The sequence below is a fragment of the Aquarana catesbeiana genome, linkage group LG04 (genome assembly GCF_042186555.1).
Source record: "Aquarana catesbeiana isolate 2022-GZ linkage group LG04, ASM4218655v1, whole genome shotgun sequence".
NCBI lineage: Eukaryota > Metazoa > Chordata > Amphibia > Anura > Ranidae > Aquarana > Aquarana catesbeiana.
The window spans coordinates 494059357-494073736 of NC_133327.1; the positions used below are offsets into that span (position 1 = coordinate 494059357).

At 44.4% G+C, this 14380-nt stretch overlaps 1 protein-coding gene across 4 annotated transcripts in view; it reads left to right on the top strand.

The window, feature by feature from the left end:
- Positions 1-14380, top strand: part of LOC141140472 (interferon-induced, double-stranded RNA-activated protein kinase-like) — a 391078-nt gene that overhangs the window by 33696 nt on the left and 343002 nt on the right. For 3 of the 4 annotated variants that reach the window (XM_073627695.1, XM_073627696.1, XM_073627698.1), the window contains exon 2: positions 11032-11147. In XM_073627695.1, coding sequence (XP_073483796.1) covers positions 11032-11147 — 116 coding nt within the window. Of the gene's footprint in view, positions 1-10514; positions 10534-11031; positions 11148-14380 lie in introns of those variants that run through there. The other variant, XM_073627697.1, reaches the window with a different exon arrangement.

Below are 14380 nucleotides of genomic sequence, written 5' to 3' on the forward strand. Positions count from 1 at the left end.
CAACAAAGACAAGTGTATCTTGCCTACAGTCAAGCATAGTGGTGAGAATGTCATGGTCTGGGGCTGCATGAGTGCTGCCGGCGCTGGGGAGCTACAGTTCATTGAGGGAACCATGAATGCCAACATGTACTGTGACATACTGAAGCAGAGCATGATCCCCCTCCCTTCGGAGACTGGGCCGCAGGGCAGTATTCCAATGATAACGACCCCAAACACACCTCCAAGATGACCACTGCCTTGCTAAAGAAGCTGAGGGTAAAGGTGATGGACTGGCCAAGCATGTCTCCAGACCTAAACTCTATTGATCATCTGTGGAGCATCCCCAAACAGAATGTGGAGGAGGGCAAGGTCTCTAACGTCCACCAGCTCCATGATGCCATCATGGAGGAGTGGAAGAGGATTCCAGTGGCAACTTGTGAAGCACTGGTGAACTGCATGACCAAGAGGGTTAAGGCAGTGCTGTAAAATAATGGTGGTCACACAAAATACTGACACTTTGGGCCCAATTTGGACATTTTCACTTAGGGGTGTACTCACTTTTGTTGCCAGCAATTTAGACATTAATGGCTGTGTGAGTTATTTTGAGGGGACAGCAAATTTACAATGTTATACAAGCTGTGGACTCACTACTTTACATTGTAGCAAAGTGTCATTTCTTCCATGTTATCACATGAAAAGATATAATAAAATATTTACAAAAATGTGAGGGGTGTACTCACTTTTGTGAAATACTATATGTGTGTGTGTGTGTGTGTGTGTGTGTGTGTGTGTGCACATATATATACATCTATCTATCTATCTCTCGGTCCTTTTGTGAAAAAAAAAAACACTGGGTGAACCACGCTGCTAGGTACTGTTTAATAATTATCTAATGAATAGGAAACCAATGCTGCAATTTCGTTTTTTCAACCACTGGAGGGAGCCCAAGGGGAAGGCTGAGAATACAACAGATAAAAGATTTCAGTGCTTCCCAATGAGGAACGGAGCTAAGGAGTGAATGTATATGCTGCTACAGGAAACCCTTACCTCGCTTGTAGTCACAGGTGCACAATAGCATAAACTTCCACAGATCAAATTACCTCCAATTGCAAACCGATCAAACCTGCAAGGCAAAGCAAACATTTGCCATAGCAGCAAGAGCCCAATACAGCAGATACAATTGGGTGACAAAAGAAATAAAAATGTTACAGCATTTACCTTAGGTTTACAAAGACAGAGTGTGGCTCCCAAGCAGGTGCAGGGCAGATGATCTGAATCAGCCATCGCCATGCAGGGCAACTTATAGTCCTTCCACTTGCTGGCAGGGATTTCTGCCAATCAAGTGCGGATGTCGAGTAATACCAATCGCGCATGCGCAGACGTGATGACGTCATACGCAAGCGTCAGGACCTGTTGGCCATCTTGGGAAGTCCAAAACGGTGAAGTTACTGCAGCAATGCCCACAGTTACCTTCTGATAGTAAGAAGCATAGACATAAGACAAAACGAACAAACAAAGCTTGCAGGTAAAGCCCTCAATGGGACAACACAGCAAAGAACTAAATCCGACCACAGTGGGATACCACCAATCATATCCTTAAAGGGCCAGTAACATTTTATTTGCATAAAGAAAATGCATATCTATGATCAGAAAGACCTTATGTTGATTGGCCAATAACTGAACACCTTGCCTTCATATTCAGGACTATTCCAAGATGGATTGATGGGAAAAGATCGACACTCAAAAATGGCGCCGCCCGAAAAGGCCAAATAATAACTCTTCCAACACGACGCCCTGGGCATCCGTATGACTACCTATCCAGTATGGCAGGGCCAATAGAACCTGACAGCTTGCATAGCTATGAGATAATCAGGAGATCCGTGCAATCCTTAGATAAAAAATTGTGTGTAACAAAACCATAACATAACATTATATCATATTGCAAGCAGGGAAATGGTCATCGTTGTGTTAAATTTTACTATTTTAGATATGGGCCATTATCATGGATGGCATTAGCCAACCAGGGTGATTTATAGTGCAGCCCATATGTCATCATGGCCTGTACATTTTGAAGTGGAATTTTTAAAGAAAGGGCTTATATCTAATGGCTTCATTTACCCAGGATATCTGGTAGCCGATAACGTATAGATCCTTTTGGTCTCACATTGCAATAACGATTTGTCATTGTCCCCACCTTGCTCATGTTGGGGGGATATGCTCTAGAGCAAAGAATTTCATTTTTAGAGCAATAAAATTGTGATGGAGACCAGAGTGGCAACTAATCAGCGTTTCCACCTTATTCTTGTGTATCGATGAGATGGGGTCACGAATGTGATCGAAAAATGGATGCTTGGTTTTACCAATGTAAAATATGCCACATTCATAACTCCTATAATACACAATTCCTATGGACTGGCATTTAGCAGAAAATTTTGGTCTGTAAATTTGACCATTTGGCAAGGTGATTTGGTCAGCAACCATTATATGTTGACAAAAATTGCACCTACCACATCTAGTGGTGCCAAAGGTTTTGGGTCCAGACTGTTTCACCTTAGCAGAAAGGTGTCTATGAACCAATTGATCACGTAGGGACTGGGATCTTCTATATGTTATTTCGGGATAATCTTTTACATACTTTGAAACAATGTCATCTACTGCCAGCAGATGCCAGAATTTTTCCATTATACCCCGAACTTGTCTGTGCTGCCCTGAATATCGAGTGATCAATCTTACATTGGAAGTTTTGTGATTTTTTTTTTTTTTTTTTTTTTTTTTTTTTTTTTTTTTTTTTTTCTTTTTCCTTATGTATTAACACCCCTCTATTTTGGGAATTCGCTCCCTGGTAGGCCTTTTTCAAAGTGGTATCGCTATATCCTCGTTCCCTAAGAGGACACAGCAATGCCCTAGCTTTTTTTTCAAAATCTTCTTGTTTGGAACAGTTCCTCCTCAAACGGAGATAAAGACTGTAAGGAATACAAAATGAATCTTAAAAACAGAATTCTTATGGAAGAAATCACAAGAAGAACACACATACATACATTGTAAATATTGCACAGTAGTTGTCAGAAGTGGTAAAATCCTACTACATTGATTGGAGCCATGCATGCAGATAGCCAAAGATGGTAGTGAGTCCAACGCGTTTCGAAAAGTGCATAAACTATAATCTTTAGGGACTGTTACCACCTCTGAAATTGTAAAATACAGTATAAATGCATTAGGTACAAAATTACATTGAACCATTAAATACAAAATTAACTTCGTCATATACCGAATACAATCAACAAACTTACATGTCAAATAGATATGGAAAAAATATTCCCTCAACACCAAAAATCATCCTGGAAGTTTGTAGAAGCCTTTCATCACACAAAGGGGCCATGGGGTAAGAATCCCAACAAGGGTGACAAAAAAAGGGGAGGTCCCAAAGTCACCCCAGCCAATGAACACGGAAAACCTACAATCAGAATTTGAAGTTTAATTAGAGTGCACATGAACAGGTTATATAAGTGTCTCAAGGGGACAGACCCGGTCCCCCAAGTGAGGACACCACCCGGGAGAACGCAGCCAACCCACCCAGGAAGGAGGCTGCATCCCCAGGAGCACCCAACACCAACGGAGCCGACACCTGCACCCAAAAGGAGACACAACCCAAAGAAAAAATTCAACCAAATGGGCCACGAACTATGGTTTAACAATTCCTAAGTCCAAAAGATGAACTTGAATTGCAGTGGCCACTGCAATGTGGTCCCAGCAAACAAATAGGGAAGCCCTGCAACACGAATACGTGACGTAATCCAGGACGTTGCCATCATACATATGACGTGGCTGCGTCTATATTCACACATGACGTAGCCGCGTCTATCCTTGTCATGACCCTGTTACATCACGCTCGGGTTGTGCGATGCCGCCAGATGCGTGGCGACACCTTTCCGCCCACTGGCCCTCTGTTTGGGCTGCCACACGAGGAGGTGATGTTGCGGCCTTTGTGCCGTGAAACGTCATCTCCCGGCACCTAACAAGGGCTAATTGTTGATCCATAGGGGATTTATAAGGAAGACGCCAGGGGTCATAAGGGCGCCATTTTCTCTCCACACCTTTTTGTTTGGATTGTATCCAGGGAAGTCCAGCTTTTCCATAAGGGGGGCCGTCCTCTGTCCATCTTTGAAGGCAGGGGTCACTGCAATTCAAGTGTCCTTTCCAGGAATTGCTAAACTACAACTTGTAAGTGTGGCCTATTTTTTTTTTTTTAATTTTTTCTTTGGGTTGAGTCTCTCCTTGGGCGCAGGTGCCGGCCCCGTCGGTGTTGGGTGCCCCCGAGGATGCAGCCTCCCCCTTGGTGGGTTGGCTGGTTCTCCCGAGTGGTGTCCTCACTTGGGGGACCGGGTCTGTCCCCTTGACACACTTATATAACCTGTTCATGTGCACTCTGTAATTAAACTTCAAATTCTGATTGTAGGTTTTCCCTGTTCATTGGTTGGGATGACTTTGGGACCTCCCCTTTTTTGACGCTTTTGTTGGGATTCTTACTCTATGGTCCCTTTTGTGTGATGAAAGGCTTCTTCAAACTTTCAGGATGATTTTTGGTGCTGAGGGAATATTTTTTCCATATCAATTTATTTGACATGTAAGTTTATTGATTGTATTCAGTATATGTCAAAGTTAATTTTGTATTTAATGGTTCAATGTAATTTTGGACCTAATGCATTTATACTGTATTTTATCATTTCAGAGGTGGTAACAGTACCTGATGAAGATTATAATTTATGCACTTTTCGAAACGCGTTGGTCTTTTCCACTACCTACCATCTTTGGCTATCTGCATGGGTGGTTCCAATCAATGTAGTAGGATTTTACCATTTTTGTCAACTACTGTGTAACATTTACAATGCATGTTTATGTGTTGTTCTTGAAGTTTTTTTTCCATAAGAATTCTGTTTTTATGATTAATTTTGTATTAATAAATTTCCTTTTTTTTTTTTTTTTTTTTCCATTGCTTTTAAAATCCTATTTTGAGGTTTTTTATCTTCAAGTATTTTAGGGATGTTGGCAATTCACACACCAACCTATGGGAGTCTATCAATTTTCTGACTGTAAGGAATACTGGATATCAATGGATTGGGGTGCGAGCTAGTTGTATGGAGAATTGTGTTTTCCTGCTGATGGTTTTCTGTATCATGTGGAACCCAGACTACCATCTTGATTTGATATATATTTGTATATCCAAGAAGCTGATGCTCTTTTGGTCATAGTGAACTTAAGATTGAAGTCATTAACCCCAATCTTACCAATGAAGGTCCCCAATTCCTCAGATGTCCCGGTCCAGATGATGAACACCTCATCAATGAATCTTTTCCAGATTAGGATGTTACCCAGAAGCTATTGTAGATTATCCCTGGAGAAAAGGTCTCATTCCCACCCCTCAAGGTACAGGTTGGCATAGGATGGGTCACATCGTGTCCCCATCGCAACCCCCTGCACCTGGAAGTAGTGGGAACAGCGAAACAAAAACACATTGTTCATGAGGACAAATCTGAGGAGGTCCAAAATGAACTTTGTTGTAAGGACTTGACGTGCTACCGCACTCAGATAAGAAGCCCTTTACAATCCGAACCCCCCTTTCATGGGGGATGGAGTTGTAGAGGGCCTCCACATCAACCGCAACCAGCCAAGCACCTTCCGGCAAGTGAAAGTTGTTAAGGGCCCGGATCAGGTCACTAATATCCTGAATCTGAGACATAAGTGCAGTGACATGGGGACGTAAATAGTCATTGACTAATTTTCTTGCTGGCTCAGTCAAACAGCCATTGCCAGAAACTATAGGTCTACCTGGTGGTTGAATCTGACTTTTGTGGATTTTAGGCAAGGCGTATAGGGTGGGAGTTTTTGGTGTTTTTACATTTAGGAAGTCCAATGTTTTCTTATCAATCCAGGTTATTTAGATGAGCTTGGGGAATGAGGTTCGTAAACTTGGTCATCATTCTGCCAAGAAAAAGTTCCCATTCCCTGTTGTTTAAAAGGTCCTTAACCATCTGTTCATAAGTTAGTATCCATTATGACTATATTTCCACTTTTGTCTGACTGTTTTATCACAAGTTGGTGATTATTCTTCAAATCTGAGATAGCCTTATGCAAAGCTGGATCTAGATTTGAAGCATTATAATTCCTTCGGGTTTTTTTTTTTTTTTTTTCGATCTCTTTGGTCACTTGTTGGGTGAATGCCCAAATGTTAGGGTTGGCCTGTAATAGAGGAAATGCTCTTGATCGTGGTTGATAGAGCTGAGGAGGAGGGAAGCAAATGCTCGAAGATGTTTGAGTGATGGATAACCCACCAATCTCGTCTAATGAATTAGGAACCAGTTCGTCAGAAGTATTACTCCCCTCCCAAAGCTTCATCAGTTCGTTAAGGGACTTCATGTCTTCCATGGTGAATTATTTCCAGATCTCATTCTCAAGTGAATGAGACCTGGATGATGAATACTTTTTGCCATAGATTACTTTGTACATCAATTTGTGTGCACCTGTAGCATTAGTGATAATAGATGAGCTTACCTTAGACATAGCTAAAGCTTGAGAAAGAGGAAGTTCCCAAATCACCAGAGGTAGCAGAGGTAGATTGTAAAGTAGAATTCTGAGTATGCGTTGCGTGTGGACCGTGCGCATAGAAAGCGATGTTCTGACTCTCCTGGTCAAATTTCCTCTACCTTCGTGTGAATTTAACCTATCGGAGTCATCTTTCTCTCTGCTCAGATTCACTTTTTGCTACCACCTTAGCTAGATGAGTTTGAACTGACAGCTTTATACTGCAAGGAACCTTTTTTGATCCTGCATGGGGACAATGTGGTCTCTGCTTTCAATCCTTATCAGGACCATTTAATAAAGCATTTCCAAAACTTTTTTGGCATCTTGGCTGCATTAGAAATTCCTGCACCAAGTTCACAAAAGCCATACGACAATTTTCTTCTTATTTTGTGTAACAAGGTAGTTCTTATGTGCCACACTTTTACATCCTGCACTATGGCTGCGACAGATTCTTTCAGAATTAATGACAGATCAGTGATAATAAAGTGGAGGTAAAAAGGACCTCTTTCATGTTAAAGTAAATTGTGTTGAATATGTAATTATTGTGTTTTGAAAAGTCTTGAATGCTGCATCTTTGGTGTGGTTTTGAAAACCGCACCAAAAATGCAGCTTCCCGTTTAAATGAATGGAAATTGCGGTAGGAGCGTGGTAAAAACGCACCACGATTTGCGTTTTTTGGTGCTTTTTTTTGTCACATGTCCATTTTTCACAGGTGCAGGCAACCCAAAAACACACTAGATGCACACAGAAAAACGCATCTAAAACACAGCAAAATCATGGTTTTATTGCAATTGTGCCCTTGAATAGATACATGAATCTCTTGCAAGTTGCACAGACAAGAAACGGGTTTCTTTTGAGTTAGCTCTTAGGCTTCAGGTCCTCCTACACTCTTAGACTGGCTTCACACCTAATACGGATGCGGCTCATCCAGAAAAACGCATTTCAAAAAAGTTATAAATTGATTTGCATTTTTAAGAGTGAAATAACTATTTGACCCCTTCGCAAAACATGATGTAGTACTTGGCAAAACCCTTGTTGGCAAGCACAAAGGTAAGACGTTTCTTGTAGTTGGCCACCAGGTTTGCACACATCTCAGGAGGGATTTTGTCCCACTCCTCTTTGCAGATCATCTCCAACTCATTAAGGTTTCGAGGCTGACGTTTGGTAAAACTCGAACCTTCAGCTCCCTCCACATATTTTCTATGGGATTAAGGTCTGGAGACTGGCTAGGCCATCCAGGACTTAAATGTGCTTCTTCTTGAGCCACTCCTGTTGCCTTGGCCGTGTGTTTTTGGGTCATTGTTTTTCATAAAAAAAAAATGACTGATCTTCACACACTGTATATAGTCCATCCAGTTCAAACTTAAAAACAATAAATAAATAAAATAAAAAATATTGTACAATCCAATATACCCAATTTTATGCTGGTTGCTAAGGAGAGGGCCGGGAAGCCAGCCTCCGCATCCTTAACTGATGAGTCATCAGTGGGATTCCCCGCTGACAGCTAAATGTAAAAAATTGGATTCGGAGGGGACCCCCCCGCCAAAATTTTTTTAAAAAATGGCGTGGGGTCCCCCCCAAAATTCATTCCGGACCTCTATCCGAGCATGCAGGTCAGGAAAGGGAGCATCCTCCCCCCCCCCCCGAACCATACCAGTCCGCATGCCCTCAACATGGGGGAATGGGTGCTTTGATGGGGACAAGGGCCTCTTCCCGACAACCCTGGCTCAGATCCCAGCCTCCCCCTATGTGAATGGGTATCGGGTCCCCCTACCAGTCACCTAAAAAGTGGAAAAAAAAAAGCCGGTTTTTGACAATTCCTTTATTAAAAGCTCTGAGCTGTGTCTCTCAACGCCGTCTTCTCGCTCGCCGCCTGTTACCCACTTAAAAAAAAAAAAAAACGCTGTTCTGTGGCTGACTTCCTCCGTTGTGTTGTCACCCCGCTGTCTGGCATCTGTTATATAGCCATAGGGCATGGCCATCAGGTGATGTCACCCAGAGAGCCCGCCCCCTGTGATGTCACAAGGGCAGGTTCTCTGGGTGACGTCATTGAATAGCCACGCCCCATGGCTTTTTTTTTTTTTTTCAACTTTTCACTGCTTTTTTTTTGGTGAATGTGTAGGGGGTACGATGTACCCGATACCCATTCACATGGGGGGAGGCCCAGAATCTGGGGGCTCTCTTGTTAAAGGGGGCTTCCAGATTCCGATAAGCCCCACCACCCGCAGACCCTGACGACCACTGGCCAGGGTTGTTGGGAAGAGGCCCTTGTCCCCATCAACATGGAGACAAGGTGCTTTGTGGTGGGGGTCGCAGAGCCCCCCCTGCCCCAAAGCACCCACCTCCCCCATGTTGAGGGCATGTGGACTGGTATGGTTTAGGAGGGGGGGTGTCTCGCTCATTCCCTCCCTTTCCTGACCTGCCAGGCTGCCTGCTCGAATAAGGGTCTGGTATGGGGGACCTCACGCCAGGTTTTTTTTTTTTTTAGATGCAGCTGGCCGGTCCCCTCCTTAGCAAGCAGCTATGTGCAGTGTGTTTAACCACTTGCCACCCAGGCCAATTCTGACATTTCTCTCCTACATGTAAAAATCATAATTTTTTTGTTAGAAAATTACATAGAACCCCCAAACATTATATATGTTTTTTTTAGCAAAGACCCTAGAGAATACAGTGGCGGGTGTTGCAACTTTTTATCTCGCACGGTATTTGCGCAGCAAATTTCGAACGCGTTTTTTTTTGTGAAAACAGTTTTGTGCTTAAAAAAAAACAGAACAGTAAAGTTAGCCCAATGTTTTTGCGTATTGTGAAAGATGAAGTTACGCCAAGTAAATAGATACCTAACATGTCACGCTTCAAAATTGCACACACTTGTGGAATGGCGCCAAAGTTCGGTATTTAAAAATCCCCATAGGCGACGCTTGAAATTTTTTCACTGGCTACATGTTTTGAGTTAGAGGAAGTCTAGGGACAAAATTATTGCTCTCACTCCAACGTTCGCGTTGATACCTCACATGTATGGTTTGAACACCGTTTTTCATTTGTGGGCCTGACTTGCGTATGTGTTCGATTCTGCGTGCGAGCATGCGGGGACAGGGGTGCTTTAAAAAATGTTTTCTTCTCTTTTTTTTCTTTCTTTTTTATTCTGACACTATTTTGAAAAAAAAAAAATTTTTGATCACTTTATTCCTATTACAAGGAATGTAAACATCCCTTGTAATAGGAATGTGACATGACAGGTCCTCTTTTTATAGTGAGATATGGGGTCAATAAGACCCCACATCTCACCACTAGGCTGGGAAGCCTGAAATAAAAAAAAAAAAATAAACCGATCACTGCTTCCCAGCCGAGGCAGGGCCATTTTTTTTAATGCAGAGGGCGGGCAAGACGTCATAGCATCGCGCCCGGCCTCCAACGATCATAGAAGCTCCGGCGACCATCTGGTCCACTGGAAATCTCTATGATCACCATCCGGGGCCTGCAGATCCTGTGTCTGACTCACCGATCATAGCGGTTGAGTCGGTAAAAGCACCGGAGGGTGGCGGGAGGGGGGGCGTCCCCTCTCGCCTCCCGTAAGAAGAGCTGCTATGATCTTTCTTATGGTGTAGGGAATCGCAGGCTGAAAACGGCAATATCTGAATGATGTCTAGCTACAGGCATCATTCAGATATCTCCGCTCAAAGTCCGCCATATCATATGACAGCGGGCGGGCGTGAGGCGGTTAAAGAGGCAGGGGGAGGGTTTAAAAACGGATGTCAGCGGATCAGATGTAAGCAGATGTCGTCCGCTAACATCCATTTTCCGTCCTTTACGTTTTATTGACAGATTGAAAAATAGGGCTTTCATCCATTCAAAAAAATGTATGTTGACGAAAACAGATGCAAATAAATGATAATCCGTTGTCATCCGTTTTTCCATAGGAATGCCTTGATGTCCCTTTTTTCTTTTGTCAATGGATGGATGAAAAACGGATGAACGGTCCGTATGTGTGAAAGGGGCCTAAAATAAACCTACCATTAAAATTTATGGACTGATCATTTCTTTTGGGGGGGGGGGGGGGCGCGCAACATACAAAATCAAGGGACCAAATAATTTTTTTTCCCTCACTGTAGCTGCACTTAGGATAAGTGAGGCCAGAGACCTGGCTATGTAGTTTATTTCGGGGGTCCCAAAACTAGCAGAATTTTTAAAATATTCTTTCATTTAGGAAGGCATACTACTTTCTCATGACACAGATGATGACTTTTTAAGGAAAAGCTACCTGTAAATATAATGTTTGGTACATGTCAGTCCACTTAGCAAGAATGAGCTCAGGCACTAAACCGGGTAGTTCCTAGGCAAGAAGTGTCTGTGTAGTAGCGAAGCACTGCTTAAAATTGTGCAACCCGCTTCCCCATTCGGTTAGTCAGTTTTTTATTTGTTTTTGTTTTTTCCTCTGAAAATGTGTGGTAAATTAATTGTGTATATATTTTTCAGGATTTCACAATGGGAGAACAGAATTTTAAAGGACAGCTTATAGCCTATTGTAACAAATTGGAACTCACTTATAGATTTGAAGAGCCAATTTCAACTGGTCCATCTCATAATCCAAGGTAAAACATTTTTTTATTGAATCAAATGTAGCTTTTCAGTGTTTGTTTTTCAGTACATCTCAAATTCTTATTGGTATTTATATTTAACCACTTGCCTACTGGACACTTTTTTTACCCCCTTCCTGACCAGGCTAATATTTAGCTTTCAGTGCTTTCACACTTTGACAATTAGGCTGGGTTCACACTAGTGCGACAAACGCTCCGACAGTGGGAGCTCATGTCGCATGACGTGTGAAAATCAATGTTCCCCTATGGGAGCCGTCCTAATTGGTCCCACACAAGTCGGTCTGACTTTGAAAATGCTCCCTGTACTACTTTGATCCGACTTTGATCCTGCTTCAGCCCATTGAGTATCATTGAAGTTGGATCAAAGTCAGATCGCCGTCTCGCATGATCCGACTTTGGCATGCGACTTGTGCTCAGATGATTTTGAGGGGGAACTCCGCGCCAAATTTTAAATAAAAAACCGGCATGGTTCCTGCTCCAAGAGCATACCAGGCCCTTGGGTCTGGTATGGATTTTAAGTTGAACCCTCTACGCAGAAAAAACGGTGTGGGGGTCCCCCCAAATCCATACCAGACCCTTATCCAAGCACGCAGCCTGGCCGGTCAGGAAAAGGAGTGGGGACGAGCGAGCGCCCCCCCCCCCTCCTGAACCGTACCAGGCCGCATGCCCTCAACATGAGGGGGTGGGTGCTTTGGAGCAGGGGGGAGCCCTGTGGCCCCCCACCCCAAAGCACCTTGTCCCCGTGTTGATGAGGACAAGGGCCTCTTCCCGAAAACCCTGGCCGTTGGTTGTCGGGGTCTGCAGGCGGGGGGCTTATCGGAATCCGGGAGCCCCCTTTAATAAGGGGGCCCCCAGATCCCGGCCCCCCACCCTATGTAAATGAGTATGGGGTACATCGTACCCCTACCCATTCACCTAGGAAAAAAAGTGTCAATAAAAAAACACACTAGACAGGTTTTTAAAGTAATTTATTAGGCAGCTCCGGGGGTCTTCTTCCATCTTCGGGGGGTCTTCTTCCGACTTCTCCGTTCTCTCCGGCCTCTTCTCCCGGTGTCCGGTTCTTCTCCCGCTCTCTGGCCTCTTCTCCCAGTGTCCGGTTCTTCTGCCGGGCTCCTCCGCTATCTTCTGCTCTTTTGCTAGCGGTGGCCCGGTCTTCTCCGTCGTCTCGTTCCCTCTTCTCTTCTGCTGATGTTGACACGATGCTCTCTCATGCTGTAATGATGTGTGCAAGGTGCGCGGCGACTTATATAGGCATGGGGCGTGGTCACCAGCTGATGTCACCCGGTGACCCCCCCCTTATGACATCACGGCCCGTGGCATGATGGGTGGTGATGTCATAAGGGGGCGGGATCACCGGGTGACATCAGCCGGTGACCACGCCCCATACCTATATAAGTCGCCGCGCACCTTGCACACATCATTACAGCGGGAGAGAGCGTCGTGTCAACATCAGAAGAATAGAAGAGGGAACGAGACGACGGAGAAGACCGGGCCACCGCTAGCAAAAGAGCAGAAGATGGCGGAGGAGCCCGGGAGAAGAGGCCGGAGAGAGCGGAGAAGTCGGATGAAGACCCCTGAAGTTGGAAGAAGACCCCCAGAGCTGCCTAATATATTACTTTAAAAACCCGTCTAGTGTGTTTTTTTTTTTTTTTTTTTGACGCCTTTTTTCCTAGGTGAATGGGTAGGGGTACGATGTGTGGGGGGCCGGGATCTGGGGGCCCCCTTATTAAAGGGGGTCCCGGATTCTGATAAGCCCCCTGCCCGCAGACGCCGACAACCAACGGCCAGGGTTGTTGGGAAAAGGCCCTTGTCCTCATCAACATTGGCACAAGGTGCTTTCTAGGTGGGGGTGGCTGCAGGGCTCCCCCTGCCCCAAAGCACCCACCCCCCATGCTGAGGGCATGCGGCCTGGTACGGTTCAGGAGGGGGGGGGCAGCGTGCTCGGATAAGGGTCTGGTATGGATTTGGGGGGAACCCCACAACATTTTTTCGGCGTAGGGGGTTCCCCTTAAAACCCATACCAAACCCAAGGGCCTGGTATGCTCTTGGAGGGGGAACCCATGCCGGTTTTTTATTCAAAATTTGGCATGGGGTTCCCCCTCAAAATTCATACCAAACACAGTGCCTGGTATTGGCAGGGATCCAAGTTGGATCCCCGTTCACTGAAAGTCGGACGCATGTCGGCTTCTAGTCGCAGGGCAAAATCACATCCAAAGTAGGACGGCTGTCGTGTTGCACCAGTGTGAACCCGGCCTTACTCAGCCATGCAACACTGCACCCATATGACATTGTTGTCTTTTTTTTTTCCCCCACAAATAGAGCTTTCTTTTGGTGGTATTTAATCACCACTGAGTTTTTTATTTTTTGTGCTATAAATAAAAAAAGACTGAAAATTTTGTAGTAAAAAAAAGCATTTTTCTTCGTTTCGGTTAGGCCTCATGCACACGAGACGTCGGTGCAAACTCTGCTGAACACGTTTTTAAAAGCTGAAACCGGCGTTTAGAAACGCCCGTTTTGCCGCGTTTGCATGCCGCGTTTAGCGTCTAGAAGCATCTGCAGAGCAGAGAATGACATTTTGCGACCCAACTTCGGGGCCCCGTATCTCGGGGCCACTTGGTGCTAGGAACCCCAAATTTGGTGTGCTAACACAGTGGAACTAGCACTACAACATACCCAAATTTGGATATCAAGCACTTCTGCAGCAGAGAATGACATTTTGTGACCCGGATTTGGGGCCCCATATCTCAGGGCCACTTAGTGCTAGGAACCCCAAATTTGAATATGTTATAGTGTTTAGTCCAACTTTGTTAGCACACCAAATTTGGGGTTCCTAGCACTAAGTGGCCCCGAGATATGGGGCCCCAAGTTCAAGTTGTAAAAAACACTTATAAACGCAAACGGTACCGGCGTTTAGCCGCGTCTGAAACGTGAAAAACTTTTGCGTCTGAACCCATTTTTTGCTTCTGGAAACATAAGGTTAAACGCAACTGCCTAAACGCCAAAAAACGAGACACTGTACATGGACACATAGGATAACATTGAATGGGTTCATGGGCAGTTGAAAAAAGTGTCCAACTGCCTCTGAACGCGAGTTTAACAGCGTCTCGTGTGCATGTGGCCTTATACAGTTTTGCAGATTAGTAATTTTTCTTCATGCATTTTGGCCAAAAGTTATACTGCTTCATATCTTTGGTAAAATAATAACTCAAATCAGTGTTTATTATTTG